Source organism: Microcebus murinus, chromosome 6 (genome assembly GCF_040939455.1).
Source record: "Microcebus murinus isolate Inina chromosome 6, M.murinus_Inina_mat1.0, whole genome shotgun sequence".
Classification (NCBI taxonomy): Eukaryota; Metazoa; Chordata; class Mammalia; order Primates; family Cheirogaleidae; genus Microcebus; species Microcebus murinus.
In genome coordinates, this window is record NC_134109.1 from 1,151,752 (window position 1) to 1,168,559 (window position 16,808).

The 16,808-nt window shown below is 39.6% G+C and overlaps 1 long non-coding RNA gene and 2 gene segments (V, D, J or C); 2 read left to right on the forward strand and 1 right to left on the reverse strand.

Annotated features, from left to right (window-relative positions):
• The window catches only part of LOC105861104 (immunoglobulin heavy constant mu-like), a 701,862-nt gene that overhangs the window by 389,635 nt on the left and 295,419 nt on the right, over positions 1 to 16,808 (forward strand).
• The window catches only part of LOC105860823 (uncharacterized), a 207,887-nt gene that overhangs the window by 182,617 nt on the left and 8,462 nt on the right, over positions 1 to 16,808 (reverse strand). Inside the window, exon 2 of the long non-coding RNA XR_012919594.1 lies at positions 4,228 to 4,275. This is a non-coding gene — a long non-coding RNA (uncharacterized LOC105860823). The remainder of the gene's footprint in view (positions 1 to 4,227; positions 4,276 to 16,808) is intronic.
• On the forward strand, positions 9,727 to 13,109 carry LOC142871406 (immunoglobulin heavy variable 3-74-like). The segment is given in 3 exon segments: positions 9,727 to 9,789; positions 10,897 to 11,001; positions 12,678 to 13,109. Coding segments are annotated over 3 exon segments (600 nt in total).

The window sequence follows — 16,808 nt, forward strand, 5'->3', positions numbered from 1 at the left end:
TATGTGTTTGTGCGTTTCCAGTGATCTTCTTGTTAGTTACTTCTAGTTGTATTCCATTGTGGTCAAGGAAAACACTTTATGTGATTTTAATATGTTTGAGTATTTTAAGACTTGGCTTATGTACCCAAATATTGATATCATTCTCTAAGTTTGGAATGTTTTCTGGTATTATTTCTTTGACTATATTTTCTGAGGAGTCTCTCTCTACCTCCTCTTAATGCCAATAATGCTTAGATTTGCCATTTTCCGGCTATTTTCCAGATGTTGTCACTGTAATTTATTCCCTTTTATTCTTTTTTTCTTTTTTCTCTTCTCACTGTGTATTTTTTTTTTTTTTTTTTTGAGACAGAGTCTCACTCTGTTACCTGGGCTAGAGTGCAATGGCATCAGCCTAGCTCACAGCAACCTGAAACTCCTGGGCTCAAGGGATGCTCCTGCCTCGGCCTCCTGTGTAGCTGGAACTACAGGCATGCACCACCATACCCAACTAATTTTTATATATATATATATATATATGTATATATATATATATATATATATATATATATATTTTTTTTTTTTTTTTAGTTATCCAGCTAATTTCTTTCTATTTTTAGTAGAGACAGGGTCTCACTACTGCTCAGGCTGGTCTAGAACTCCTGATCTCAAACAATCCACCCTCCTCAGCCTCCCAGAGTGCTAGGATTAGAGGTGTGAGCCACCATGCCTGGCCTCACTGTGTATTTTTAAATAGCCAGTTTTCAAGCTCACTAATACTTACTTTATTTTGCTTAATCAATTCTGCCATTGAGAGACTCCAATGCATTTCTCATTTAGTTAGTTGTATTTTTAAGCTCTGAAATATTTCCTTGATTTTTAAAAATTATTTCAATCTCTTTGTTAATTTTATGTTATAGGCTTCTAGTTTTTTGTCTGTGTTGTCTTGAAGTTCACAGAGACTCTTCAGTATCTCTGTTTTGAATTATTCACCTGAAAGGTCACAATCTTCATCACTCCAGGATTGGACACTGCTGCCTTGTGTAGATCACTTAGTGAGATCTTGTGTTCCTGGATGTTCTTGGTGCTTGTGGGTGTTTGTCAATATCTGGGCATTGAAGAGTTAGGTACTTTTTTAATCATCACAGTTTGTGCTCATTTTAACCCACTCTTCTTCACAAGTCTTTTCAGATATTGAAAGGGAATCAAGTGGTGTGATTTAAATCTTTGGACACTACAGCCGTATCACCACTGGAGGTACCCCAGGCACATTCATGCTGTGACTCTTGCAGACTCCTGATGGTACTGCTTGAAGCACTTGGGTAAGACGCAGGAGAACTCTTTGCATTGTCAGGCAAAGTCTCTCACCCTCTGCCATTCCTGTCTGTGCAGTGAGGGTGTGGTAGTGGGAGGAAAGATGGGGACAATCCCTCATGGCCTATGTAGCTCAGATTGCACCAGGTAACACTTGAAGCCACCTCAGTCTCACAAAAAGCTCATGGTGACTGTTGCCTGAGTACTGCTGATGGCTCATAGGAGGGCCTCTTTCATGTTTATTTTGGCTAGTCTGATGACTGTGTGTTGTGGTGTTTTCTCTTTGCAATGAATCTCCCAGGAGTCCTTTGAGCTTCTGGTAACTGGATATCTAGATTTCAAGCAAGGTCAGAGTAATTTTTCTCAATTATTCCCTCAAATAGATTATACAACCTTGTGTATTATCTTCTTCACCCACATGGATGTGTAAGATTTGGACATTAGGCTTTTTCACATATTCCCACATTTCTTGAAGCCTTTTCTCTTTTCTCTTACTTCTCTTCTGTATCTGTGTAGTTGACATGTTGAATTGAAAAATGTTGTCTTCAAGCCCTGAGATTCTTTCTTCTGCTTTATATAACCTCTTCTTGAGGCTTTCCATTGTACGTTGTGATTTCTTGATTAGAGTTTTCATTTTCAGAAGTACTGTTTGATATTTCTTTAATATTTTAATTCCTTTAGTAGAATTTTTATTCATTTCCTGCATAGTTTTTGTGGTCACTTTGTTTTGTTTTTACATTTTATCTTGCATTTCATTGAGCTTTCTTAAAATCCATGTTCAAATCTGTCTTCATCTGTCATTTCAGTGTTCTGATTTTGGTGGTATTCATTGCTAAAGAGCTAGTATCCCCTTTCCTGGATGTCCTTTTGCTTTGATTCTTGATAATTCCTGAGTTTGTTAGATGATTATTTCTGATCTTCATTAATTTCTGCTTTTTATATTTGGAGTTTGTTTGATTGGTTGTTTGCTTAGATCAGCGGTCCTCAAACTATGGCCCACGGGCCACATGCAGCCCACTGAGGCATTCATCCAGCACACCAGGTGTTTTTTCTGCCACTGTCTGTCCTGCTTAGCAGCCAACTCGTCCCAGGCCCATAACGTGCACTCTCCAAGAGTCTGAGAGACAGTGAACTGGCCCCCTGTTTATAAAGTTTGAGGACCGCTGGTTTAGATGATGATACACCAAGATTAATCCTCCAGCAAGTAGGTGGTGCTTGTGAGTGAGAATTGGACACAATCTATATGATGTCATTTACTAATTTACAAATCATTAAATGCAGTAAAAGGGTGTGCAGATTGACCTCCCTCTCAGTAGGTGGCAGTACCTAGGAGGAGTAACCAGCAATATTTTTATTTGGTCCTGCCACCACCTCTAATTCCTCAGGAAAAGTGTTGTGATGCCCCTGGAGATGGGTGGGATCCTCAGATTTCCAGGTGTGTCCTTATCCTCCACCTCAGCAGGCCAGGTGGGTGTGAGAGGTTGGGCAGGGCTGGGTTGCATGAGCCTGGCCTCAAGCTCCACAAATGTTATTATCAGGGGTTAAATTTCTGTTCCTGACCACTGGGCAAAGCTTCTGGGGGCTGGGGGTGGCAGCAGACATGGCCCCAATTTTTAAAAAAATCCTTTTATGGAAGTGGGAGCTGTGTGAGACCCACAGTCTGGCAGTCTGAAGCATGCCTTTTTACTTACCATCCTCCCCTATTCTGTGGTTTCTCTGGGTTTCTGCTAGCAGGCAGGACCTCAAGTCAGCCAAGCTCCCCCATGGACTGTGAAGCTAGCTGGGAGATTCACTGCCTAGAATCCCAGCCTGAGCTTGGAGTATAGTCCTTCCATGGGAGGAGCAGTGCCCCACAAGCACAACACAGCTAGGACCCACTCTGCATTCTCACCCCTTATCTGCCCCTGCCGGCACCCACACCTCATGAGAGTAATTCACAAATGTCAACAATGTCCCCGCAGGCAATGCAATAGATGCCCTGGTGTACAGGATCTGGCCTCGGGTCCATCCCTAGGCCCTGGATATATAACTTTAAGCATGCCAGGCAGAAGGATACTGATCCCAAGTCTCTGTCAAGAGGTGTTCAAGCTGGTTTAATGTCCTCTACATTGGTGTTTGCCATATTCTTCTGGAGTCACCAGATAATCAGCACCAGAGAGGGCCAGAGGCCCAGGAGCTCACAGTCCAAGCACCCCTCAGTCCATTTCAGGACCCCAAAATGAAAGGTCTGTGACTCGTTATCTATAGATGCCTCTGTGTATTGGGTAAATTGTCACTTTCAGCAGCCACGGATTGGGGAAGGTAAGGGGAGAATGAACAAATAGATATAGAAAAATCGGCATACTGGTCATCTCACACCATCTCTCAAGGAGTTAGTCCACCCACAGTGACTGGGCTCTGGAATCACGCAGATTGCCCTGAATGCACTGAACCCCTAAATTGAAACAGCTATAAAAACTTTCCTAATGAAAAAGTCCTGAGCAATATGGTTTCACACCTGAATTCACCCAGACTTACAAAGAACTAGTGCCTATCCTGCAGAAATTATTCCACAACATCAAGTAAGAAGGAATCCTTCCCAATACATTTTATGAAGCCAACATCACCCTCATACCAAAGCCAGGAAAGAACTCAACAGACAAAGAAAACTACAGACCAATGTCCTTTAAAAATATAGATGCAAATATTCTCAATAAAATCTTAGCAAATTAAATTCAGGTTGTCATCAAAAAAATAATCCAACGTGACCAACTGGGCTTCATCTCACATATGCAGACATGGATCAACATACGCAAATAGATAAATGTAAATCTCCACATAAATACAAGTAAAAATGAAGACCATGTGATACTTTAAATAGATGCTGAAAAGGAGTTATAAATTCAGCACCCATTTATGATAAGTATGCTTAATGAAAAAGGCATATAAGGGACTTACCTTGAAAAGATAAAATTCATATACACCAAACCCATGGCCACCATCATCCTGAATGGGGAGAAAATGAAAGCATATCTTCTTAGAACTATGACCAACAATGTTGCCTTCTATCACCACTTCTACTGCACGCAGTGATGGAAGTCCTATCCAGAGCAATCAGATAAGAAAAGGAAATTGAGGGCATCCAAATGGGCACAGAAGAGGTAAAACTCTTGGTTGTTGGACGTGATATGATTTTGTATCTAGAAAACCCCAGATATTCTGCTAAGAGATTATTGGAATTGATAAATAAGTTCAGCAAAGGCTCAGATTACATAATCAATATACACAAATCAGTAGCAGTAATATATGCTAACAACAGTCAAACTGAGAACCAAATCAAAGACTCAATAACAGTCAAAATAAGAACAACAAAAATACCTAGAAATATATTTAACTAAAGAGTCAAAAGATCTCCACCGGAACAACAATGAAACACTAAAGAAAGGAAACAGCAGAGGACATAAACATATGGAAAACTACACCATGTCTACAGATAGCAGAATCAGCATGGTTACAATGTTCATACTTCCCAAAGTTATCTACAGATTCAATGCAGTCCCTTTTAAAATACCATATCATTTTTGCATATGTAGGAAAAAAATTATATACTTCTTATGGAATCAGAGAAGACCCTGTATAGCTAAACCATCTTTAAGCAAAAAGTACAAATTGGGAGGCATCAATTTACCAGGCTTCAAGCTGTACTACAAGCCTATAGTCACTAAAACAGCAATTCACTGGCACAAGAACAGAGACATAGACCAATGGAACATGACTGAGAACCCAGATATAAAACCATTCTCATATTGCCATCTGACCTTTGACAAAGCAGAAAAAAACATACACTGGGGAAAACAACCCTTATTCAATAAATGGTGCTGGGAAAATTGCATAACCACATATAGAAGACTGAAATAGAATGTGCATCATTCGCCTCCCACAAAAATCAACTGACTGTGGATAATAGACTTAAACCTAGGGCAGGAAACTATAATATTTCTAGAAGAAAATGTTGTGAATTTTCTTATAGACATTAGCCTAGGCAAAGAATTTATCAAGAAGACCCCAAAGATAATCACAGCATCAACAAAAATAAATAAATGGACCTGGTCAAATATGAAAGCTTGTGCATAGACAAAGAAACTAATACTAGAGCATAGACAACCTACACAATGGGAGAAAATATTTGCATGCTGTACTACTGATGAAGAGCTAATAACTAGAATCTTTATAGAACTCAGAAAAATCAGCAATAAAAAAAACAAACAGCCCCATTAAATAGTGGGCAAAGGACGTGAACACAAACTTTTCAAAAGAAGTCAGAAGAATGGCCAGTAAACATATGAAAAAATGATCAACATCTCTAATCATCAGGGAAATGCAAATCATAACCACAATATCACTTAACTCCGGTGAGAATGATTTTTATCATGAAGACTCAGAACAAAAAAGAGAAGTATGGATGCAGAGAGATAGGAAAACTCATTCACTTTTGGTGGGATTGCAAACTATTACAACCTCTATAAAAAGTAATATGGCGATACCTTGTGTAGAACTACCATTTGATCCAGCAATCCCACTTCTGGGCATCTACCCAAAGGAACAAATTACATTCTATAATAAAGACATCTGTACTTGAATGTTTCCAGCATCACAATTCACAATTGCAAACATGTAGAAACAAATCACGTGCCCATCAATACATGAGTGGATTAATAAAATGTGGTATATGTATACCATGGAGTTCTAACTGGCTACCAAAATCAGTGGTGAACAAGCACGTCTTGTATTATACTGCATTGAGGTGGAGCCCATTCTTGAAAGTGAATTATCACAAGAATTGAAAAATAAGCACTACATATATTCACCAATAAATTGGTACTAATTGATCAACACTTTTGTGCACATATGGAAGTAACATTCATCAGGTTTTGGCAGGTGTGAGGGGAGAGGAGGGCATGGGTATATTCACATCTAATGGGTGCAGTGTACACTGTCTCGGGAATGGACATGCTTGTAGCTGTGACTGCGGGGGGGTTCAAACGCAATATATGTAATGTAAACATTTGTACTCCCATAATATGTTGAAATAAATAAAAATTAAAGAAAATAAAGATATATATTCCCAGGAATTTTCACATTTTAATCCTGGTATTTATTTATCACTATTATTCTTATGCTACTTTATTCACATATATACATAAAATACATTAACCCCTGTCAGACATATTTTTTGTAATTTTTCCCATTTTTAGTTACCTTCTCATTTAATACTTATTTTATTTCTTGAACAGAAACATTTTAGTTTGATGATTCCCCCTTTGCTTATGTGCTCTTTTATTACCTGTACTTCTAGTGTCATACCCATAAATTAATTGTGGCCAACAGCAACATCAAGGAGATTGCCCCCTATTTTTTTTTCCATAAGTTTCATGTTTTTAGATCTTGTGTTTGTCTTTAATCCATTTTGTGTTAACTTTTATGTATGGTGTAAGATAGGGGTTCAGTTTCAGTCTGGGGAATTTAGATATCCAATTTTTTCAAAATAATTCATTTAAGAGTCCATGCTTTCCCAGTTGAGTATTCTTTCTCTTATTGAATGTTAGCTGAGTGTATTGGGTAAGTTCATTTCTGAGGTCTTTCTTACATTCCTATGGTCTCAGTATTTTCCCCTTTACCCCAGTGCAATGTTTTTCAATTACTATGGCTGTGTACTACAATATAAAGTTAGTACATATGATGTTTTCACTTTGGTTTTTTGCTCAAGTTTGCTTGGTTATTTGGGATCTTTTGTCATTCTCCATAAATTTTAGCATTTTCCTTCTATTTTTGTTAAGAATGTCATTGAGGCATTCATAGCAGTTTCTTTGGAGATTACTTTATGTCTATGGACATTTTTTTAAATCCATGAACATAGGACATATTTCCATTTAAATTTCTCATATTTAAATTCATTTTTACTGTTTTCTGATCATAATAATATTTTGATTTTGTGTTAAATTTATTATTAAAAATGTTATTACTTGTGTTGCTATTGAAAATGAGATTGTTTTATTAACTTCCTTTTTGAATGCTATGTTTGTTGAAAGAACACAATTTTGTTTGTTGATTATATATACTGCAAGTGTACTGACTTTATACTTCTAATGTTTTTGGTGGAGTCTTTAGGGTTTTATATGTGTAAAATGATAAAGAAAATATAGATAATATAGTACCTCTTCATACAAAATTATCATAACATTTACAGAGATAATTTTACTTCTTTTAATTTAATGTCATTTTTCTTTTTGTTCTTAATTTCTTTAGTTATTACTTTAAGTACTAAGATGAATAAAAATGGTGAGAGTGGGCATCCTTACCAATTTCCTAATTGTATTGGTAAATATATCGATTTTTCATTTTTGGGTATAATATAATCTATAAATATGTATATATGCTCTCTAATATGCTGAGATACTCTCTCTGTAGCACTATATTTGAGAGTTTTTATCATGAATGAAAGAAATTTTTTTCAGACACTTTCTGTGGGTCTTTTGCTATAATCACATCATTTTATCTCACATTTTGTTAGAGAGATATATTGGATTAATTTGCATATGTTGAACACTCCTTGCATCAAGGAATAAAGTCAACTTGATTAGGGTATAATAATGATCGTATACTATTGAAAAAAGTTGGCTAAAATTTTTGAGTATTTTCACATCAAGTGCATCAAGTTATTGGCTCATAATTTTGATTTCCTAGAGTGTCCTATTACAGCCTAAAATCAGGGTAATGCTGGCCTCCTAAAATAAGTATAGTAGTGTTTTTTGTTCTTCAATGTTGTGGGCAAATTTCAGAATCATCATGGCTCATGGTCCTTAAAATATTAGGTAGAATTCTGCAGTGAAATTATCTCATCTTGTGATTTCCTTGGTTGAGAGGTTGTTGATTATTCTTTCAACATATTTATGACTTAGTGTTCCGCTCTTTTTTCTGTCTTTGTGATTCAGTCTGGATAGGTGGTATGTTCCACTCTGATTCACATTATTCCCTTCCCTATGATAACTCCGGAGTTACTCAGGTTTTTTGTCTATTTTCCATTTGGTATAAAGTGGGGTTTTTTTTAGAATATTTTTTGTTTTCTTAATGTAGAATTTTATTGCCATAAACTTCCATCTTATAGCTCTTTGAATGCATCTTGTGTATTTCCAGTTTTGTTTGTCTCAATATTTTCTTAAATCCATACTGGTTTCTTCTTTGGCACATTGGTTGTTCTCCAAAGGGTGGTTTAATTTCCATATATTTTCAGTTTTATAATATTTCTTCATTCACTTCCATTTTCATACCATTTTAGTTGGAAAATATGAGGCGTATAATTTTAATGTTCTTAAATTTATAAGATTTGTTTTGTGGGCTCACAAATGGTCTATCTTAGAGTATGTTCTTGTGTACTGAACATAAAATGTATTTTGCTGGGGTTGGATGGGGTGCTGTTTGTATTTCTTTTCTTCTATTTCAAAATTTTATGAGATGCAAATGTGCACATACAGAAGTAACATTCAGTGGATGTGTCTTTGTGTTCAGTCCATTTGGGACTGGAGTATTTTTTTCTGTCCAACATTTACATATTGATTTTGTCCAGACAATCTAACCACCATTACATGTGGGATATAAAAGTTTTTATTATTTTTGTGTTGCTGTCTCTATCATTTTTTAAATATTTTTTATTACGTCTTACTGCTCTCTTCCAACATTCATACCAATCACCCATTCCAAGGGTCTCCCAACCAATGATCACTATTTTTTTCTTCTTCTTTGTCATCTTATATAAGTCCTCAATAATCTATTGGTCTTATTTACAGTGCTTCAAAATGATCACTTAGTTTTTATCCCCTATCTCTTTCCAATGCACTGTCTCCCTTCTCCCTTCCCTGTGAAGGTCATGCTGCATCAGCCTTCTGGGAGTAGCCCTAGACTCCAAGTCAAATCCCTCAGTTACTCAGCAATCCCTTCCTGTCTTTCAGCTCTCTCTGGACCACCCAAAGACATCACTCCCAACCAATTTCCTTCATGAGCTCACTCTTTCAGCTGTTTCTGCATCTCCCATAACTACCAATAACCTCCAATATCATTTGTCTCTCCTGATATACTTTGCCTTGGAACAGATGGGGGTTCAGTGCCTTATGAAACACTGAGAATAAGTAATCCTTTGTCAGCTATGTCAGTATCCCCTTTTCATTCAAGTTGACACCAAAATTCAACTATCAGACAAGAAACTAATGTTCTCTGGGATGAAACAAAAGAATCATGATAACTTTTCTCTAAAGCAATTTATACTCAGGTAATATTGTCATGTCTAAGGTACATTTCTTAGAAGTAGAATTGAAAACATGGACTCTCTTCCCAGAGGTTCATTAATGTTATCTATAGGAGAAATCACTTAGCATGTGAGAAGAGCAGGCCTGCCCTGTAACCATGATCATCACCTTTGCAAATCTCACCAAAGTCGCCTTAGCCTGCCTGCAGAGGAGCTGTATGGTGAGCAGGCCTCAGAGTTTCCAACCCTTCCTGGGACAGGTGAACTAGGATGACCCAATTCTGCTCTCCATCCATAGACATATGGGTACCCTATGTGGGATATGAATCCAATTTCATAAAATAAATAAGAAAAGCATGGTTTTGCATGTGCAATAGATGAGCACAATCGGGACACCTGGTATTTTCACCATACGATGTCCGATCTGATTGCAATGCAGAGAATGAGGTAACATGGGGCATGCCTCAGACTCAGGTGACAACAGTGTAACAAGGTAACCAGCTTCCAGGGGAGATGAGACCCACGTCTGAGAAAAGGTCCAGAGGAAGAGAGTAGGAGCTTCATTGTGCTCACCACTGAGGGGGAAGTCCCAGAGCCTGCCTGGATGGGGAGGTTGGCCTGGAGCCAACAAAGGGCAGGAGGGGATTGCAGGTAGCAGCATTTTGTTTATGGGGTAGGACTAACCTTAGACCTGATACCAACACCCCTCTCAGGAAAAGCAATGTCTTATCCAAACATGAAACTCCACTTAAGTTCCCAAGAAGAAATGACCTATGGGGCTCCGAAGGACTAGGGGAGCCTGAACTCAGTCCCTCTCTATTCAGAAAAACAGGCTCAATCACAGGCATGTACCTCGTCAGGCTTTAGTGCAGAATCCACTTTGGGGTTGTGAGAACAAACAGATCTCTATTCAGATGGGGCTGTGAACTCTGAGGAAGTCAGAGCTGTGGTCTAGAAAAAGATGAGATTGTTGGCTTTCCTTCTTCATCTGGTGCTATGTCCCCAAGGTGAGGGTCTCAGATGTGAGACACAGGTCTGGGAGATGGTTGTGACAATGCATGATTGACAGGGACAGATCCTCCTTGTCCCCAGGTGTCCTGTCCCAGGTGTACTCTGGGAGTCAGTCTCAGGACTCAGGATGTCCCAGCAGACTCCCCAAACTGTGCTGTGTCTGGATGTTCCATCACACCCAGTGGTTACTGCAGGGGCTGGGTCTTCCCATCCCAGAGGAAGGGACTGGTGTGGGTCAGGAACTTATATGATGAGGGGGCATAACTTACAACCTGTACCTCAAGAGCTGAGTCAGCGTGTCCTGATCAACATCCAAGAACCAGTCCTACCTGCAGGTGAGCTCCATGACCACCAAGGACACCACTAAGTATGACTGTCCTGGACAAAGTGAGGAGGACATGTCACCACATAATGGGACTTCTGTGAGAGCCCAGACACAAACTTCTCCTCAGGGGCATGCAGGACAAGCATTGGGGGTCAGGGACCCCTGACAGCATTGTCCAGGTTCTGGCCTCAGGGCAGCTGGATACAGAGGGGGGAGGGACTGGGGAAGGGGTTTCCTGTCTCAATGAAACATCACCATTGGATACCCTCCATCAAATCTATTCTACTAGTATATAACAAATAGATGATGTAGAACTAGATATAATTAATAGAAATATGTATAATTAGAAAATAATAGTTCTCTAAATACATAATTATATTTAGGTGCATTGAATTGTAATCTCTGTCTTATGTGGCCATCAAGGACCAATGCCTTTGCTTATTTAAGGACCAGGTAAGTTGTGGTTGTCTAAGTAGGAACTCATTTTCTACCCCCACTCCTTGCACATGTACAGTGGTCTCTAACTACAATTTCCTGATGTATTAAATAAAACATTTTAATTTGAAGCGTCTCCAGTTTAACTGGATGGTGTTTTGTACTTCTCCAAGCTCAGAGGCAGCTTTATTTAAAATGCCCAGAAAGTGAAAAAAAAAAACTAAATGTCAATTTGTAGCCTAATAGGTAAACAAGTCATGGCAAATTCATTCAAAGGGATGCTACCTACCATTACAATCCACAGATGTTTTATGCATGCAACACCATGATAAACTCACAATTAGTTGTTAATGTGATGAGTAAAATAAGCCAAAAAACAAAAGAAAATACCACAGGATTCCACTTCCATCAATGACATAAAGTGGAACATAATGTAAATGCCCTGGGCAAGGTCAGTATTGACTGTGCACTTGGTGGGAGAAGGGCAGGGTGGGCAGGTGAAATAATATGATGGCACATGTTGAAGGTTTTTCACTTAACATCTTCCTTACCATGCTGAAGGTTATGCCAATATTTGTCAAACTGTACACTTTAGAAGATTATAATATTTCAGTTATACATCACTGAACATATCACAAACAAAAGTGTATTATTTCATATAGAAAGAGTTACAGAGAGATGGAAAACACACATCAAAATTCAGAGGCTCCTAGATACCTGAATGAAACTACTTGCAAAATTTGGGCGGAAACAAGAATAAAGAGCCATCCATTATCTCATTAAAGAAAGGGTTTTTTCAAACCTCATTATGCATGATGAGCTCCCAGGTGGAGTAGGTTCGTGGGCCAGGCATGTCCAGCAGTGAAGTGCCCAGACATGAGCTGTTGGACACACCTCTTAGCTCCTTCATGTTTCTGGGTGTACATTTACATATGAAAAACATAGCAAACTTGGACACCTACATGACATGATCCACATCCATGTACAGAAATAAAATAAGATTATGTATACTAAGCGTCTATCACACATCAATCTCACAATAATAAAACACATTTCTCACAATACATTCCACAAGCTTCCTAGGAAACTTACATGTGTCATGGGGCCCTGCCCTCTCCTGAAGGTGTCCCACCCCAGAGCTTGCTATATAGCAGGGGACATGCAAATGGGGCCCTCCCGCTGCTGATGAAAACCAGCCCAGCCCTCACCCTGCAGCTCTGGGAGAGGAGCCCCAGCCCCAGCATTCCCGGGTGTCTCCATTTGGTGATCAAGGCTGAACACAGAGACTCACCATGAAGTCTGTACTGAGCTGGGTTTTCCTTGTTCCTCTGTTACAAGGTAATTCATGGAGAACTAGAGACACTGGGTGTATGGGCGGATGTGAGTGAGAGAAACAGGGTGTGTGTGGCAGTTTCTGACCAGAATGTGTCTGTGTTTGCAGGTGTCCAGTGTGAGGTGCAGCTGGTGGAGTCTGGAGGAGGCCTGGTCCAGCCTGGGGGGTCCCTGAGACTCTCCTGTGCAGCCTCTGGATTCACCTTCAGTAGTTACTGGATGAACTGGGTCCGCCAGGCTCCAGGGAAGGGGCTGGAGTGGGTCGCAGACATTAATGGTGATGGTGGTAGCACAAACTATGCAGACGCTGTGAAGGGCCGATTCACCATCTCCAGAGACAATGCCAAGAACTCGCTGTATCTGCAAATGAACAGCCTGAGAGCCGAGGACACAGCACTGTACTACTGCGCTACAGACACAGTGAGGGGACATCATTGAGAGCCCAGACACAAACCTCCTGCGGGGGTTGCAGGGCCGCAGGGGGCGCACGAGACAAAATGAGCAGTGTCAGCCCAGGGCAGGTGCAGGTGGAGGGGCATGACTGGTTTTCTCTCAGGGATGTGGCTTCCTCTCCATAAAACAGTTTCCTCTGGGGAACTTCTCTGAATTCATGATTCTGTGCTTCCCTCTGCAGTCTCTGAGTTAGATATGTTTGTGGTAATGAGAGAAAATATTCTCAGTTACACAAAAGGAAGAGAGGGGCTTCCAGTCACTTTCTCCTGTCCCCAAATGTGCATTAATTATCAACACTTCTGACTAACTCTGATGTTCTCTGACTAACTCTGATTAGAGGCAGATGGACTCAGCATCCTAAGAAAAGACCCTGTGGTTATCTGTGTCCCAGATTCAGGTTCACAACATCGATTATATCTGACACAATTCAAGGGCAGAGAAACACCACCGACATTTAGTGTAGATGTTGACTCTGATGGTGTTGGACACATGCACACACACAGGCGCGCACACACACACACACACTAAGTGAACATGGGAAGGTTAATTCCTCCACTACTGAGGTGTCTGCAGAGCAGGGCAGGCCTCTCAAGAGAGTCCCAAGGGGCTTCATAGAGCAAGAGGGGAGACTGGATAAGGGTTTTCACAAGTTTCCTTCTGGGGCACAGAAGGGGCTTTCACCCCCAGGTAGGTTCTTGCAGGGTCTGGTCTTTCTTAGATGAGAAAGAATCATCTAACAAACTCAAAAATTATGAAGAATCAAAGCAAAAGGACAGTGATCTTGAGATAAAGCACCTGTGATTCCTCACTAGAATTCCTGTGAGTGGGACAAATAGGAGAGTTAAAGGGTTGGGCCTTAAGATGTCAGCGGGCAGACATCAGCTAAGAGACCCTGACTTCTTATTCTACTCAACAAATATTAAATATTTTTAAAAGAATATTTTTTAAAAAAGCAGAAAAAGGCTATTATGGGTAGAAAACAATTAGGTCTGCAGAAAAATAGAAGACATATCATTAGTAAGAACAAATCATAATACTATGAGGATAAGTAGGAAGAGGAGTTAGACAGGAGTCCTGGTCCAATGTCATGGGTGGAAGCTTTTCACTGCCCAAGATCACCAGCTTATCCTGAAGGTCATGGGTCAGCTGTGGGCTTCAAAATGCCAGAAGCTTCACAGGTTCTACAAGGATGCTCAGTTTGACAATCTCTATCACAGTAGCCTTCCGAGTGTCTAGAATTCTGAATTGATGCTGTAGTTGTGAAATATGAACCCAAGAGTTTCCTCCCTGGAATTGCACTGCTGTGTTTTCTTAAAATTCCTTAATAATATTTGTGCCAGGATGGCTCAAGACCAGTATTTTTGTGATGTTACTCCAATACACTATGTCCTGGTTGAACATGATGAGAGACCACTAAAAGAATGTAGTAAAAGGCAGCCAGAATTTGTTGGTAATAGGAGTGTCTATAACACATGAATTGCTTTAAAATTGTTTACTGTCACATGCAATACAGAAAATGCTAGTAATAGCTGTGATAAAACCAAAATCTTTGATCATTCCAGCTACCAAGTCATACGGACAACTGATGTGTGCTTGAGGGAGTGGACCACTTGCAGTAAGCAAGTGCTAATGGTAGAATGGTGAAGGGAGTTCAAGAATCACTTAAAACTGTGACATTTTAAATTTCATAATGCTAATTTGATCAACATTTTCAGAAGATTTCCAATGAGTGGACGGTGTTTTATGTGAGCAGTGGTGATGCCTCACAGCTTAGATGGCATCACAAACCAGATTTAGGCTGCTTGTTCTGGGTAATGACCTCCTACAACAATACTTTAATTCCTGTACTATTTTTTTGTATCATTCCTGTTTACTTTAGTCAGGTCTCTAGAATTTAGAAGTTTATCTAGAAGTTCCTTAGCTTTTTGTTCATTTTGATAGGTTTTCCAGAACTTTTGAGAAACTCTTTTGTTTGTAAAATATCCCAAGTTCAAGAACTACTCTAAAAACATACACATTTAATCCTGGATTTGGGCTAATTGATAAGCACTAAGAAGGGCAATGGCTTCTGCCATGTGGGCCGATTTTACCTCCAGTTGAGCATGACATTCTAATGGAAAGTTTACTACAGTAACATGAATCACTGCTTCATGACTTCCAGTTTTATTATTGAAGTGTTATTCATCAACAAATAAAACTGTCTTAAGGGTCCCAATGAGAATCTTATCTAAGAAATATACAGAACTTTTCCCTGATGCAGACAAAATAGCTCTGTACCCACACTTAGCTTTCAGCCGCGTCTCCTGTCACACCGTGAACCACATGCTACTGTTCACCTCAGCTGGGGCTGCTTCTGCTTAGGAGATCAGTTACTTTTAATTTTAATACCTCTAGACCAGGGGTCCTCAAACTCTTTAAACAGGGGTCAGTTCACTGTCCCTCAGACCGTTGGAGAACGCCCACTATGAGCCTGGGACGAGTCCGCTGCTAAGCAGGACAGGCAGCAGCGGCAAAAACACCCGGTGGGCTGGATAAATGTGTTCGGCAGGTGGCATGTGGCACGGGTCATAGTTTGAGGACACCTGCTCTAGACCATCATATCTGGCTATTTTAGCAAAAGGTAAAGAACAGTGACATGAAATAACTACACAATAAGGAAAATCATAAGCTAATGAAACAAGAAGCTGGGATGTGTGTGGCTCCGGGCTTGCCAATTTCAAAAGTTCATGCACCCAAGGAGTTTCTTGTCTCAATGTTTCACACTGATATCCTGAAAACGTCCACTTCATCCCCAACTCCCCTCCTGTGTGGACGCAGTGAGAGTGTTTTCAAGGGTCACACAGATAGGACAAGGGGTGGAAGAGGAGAGAACACCATTCCGAAATTTCTACAACTACAAAACAATGATGAAGTAGCACCTCTTATATTATCCTGGATAGAGCTTGAGCCCATCCTCCAAAGTAGGGTGTCAAATGAGTGGAAAAACAAGCACCACATGTACTCATGATCAAATTGGTACTAACTGATCAGCACTAAGGTGCTCACACAGTAGATATAATCAATGGGTGCCGAACAGGTAGGAGGTGCTAGGGGTGGGTTGAATCACAACTAATGGATGAAGAACATGCTGTATGGGGGAAGGGCAATCCCATAGCCCTGGCTCAGGTGAGGCAAAGGCATATATATAACCAAACTGTTTGTACCCCCATAATATTGTGAAATGAAAGAAAGAAATGATAAAAATTATAAATATTTTGGATGAAGAATATGCTAGTTTTCTTAATAAGATCAATATGCAAGGTATACATATATGAAAACATATTTTATGAGATTAAATATATGAATTATTTGTCAATTAAAATAATAAAAATTTTAAATGGAACAATTACAAAAAATCCACCCAGGTTTATTTCCTTTTATGCAAAGTATATAATTTTCTTTTTTTTTCTTGATTTTTTACATATCTTTTTTTATTTCATAATGTTATGGGGGTATAAATGTTTAGGTTACATATATTGCCTTTGCCCCACCCAATCAGAGCTACAAGCCTGGCCATCCCCCAGACGGTGCACACCGCACCCACTGGGTGTGAATATACCCATACCCTTGCCCCTCCAATCTTCCCGACACCCTTTATTTTCTGAGGCTGAATAACATTGCTCATGCATATACACCACATTTCAG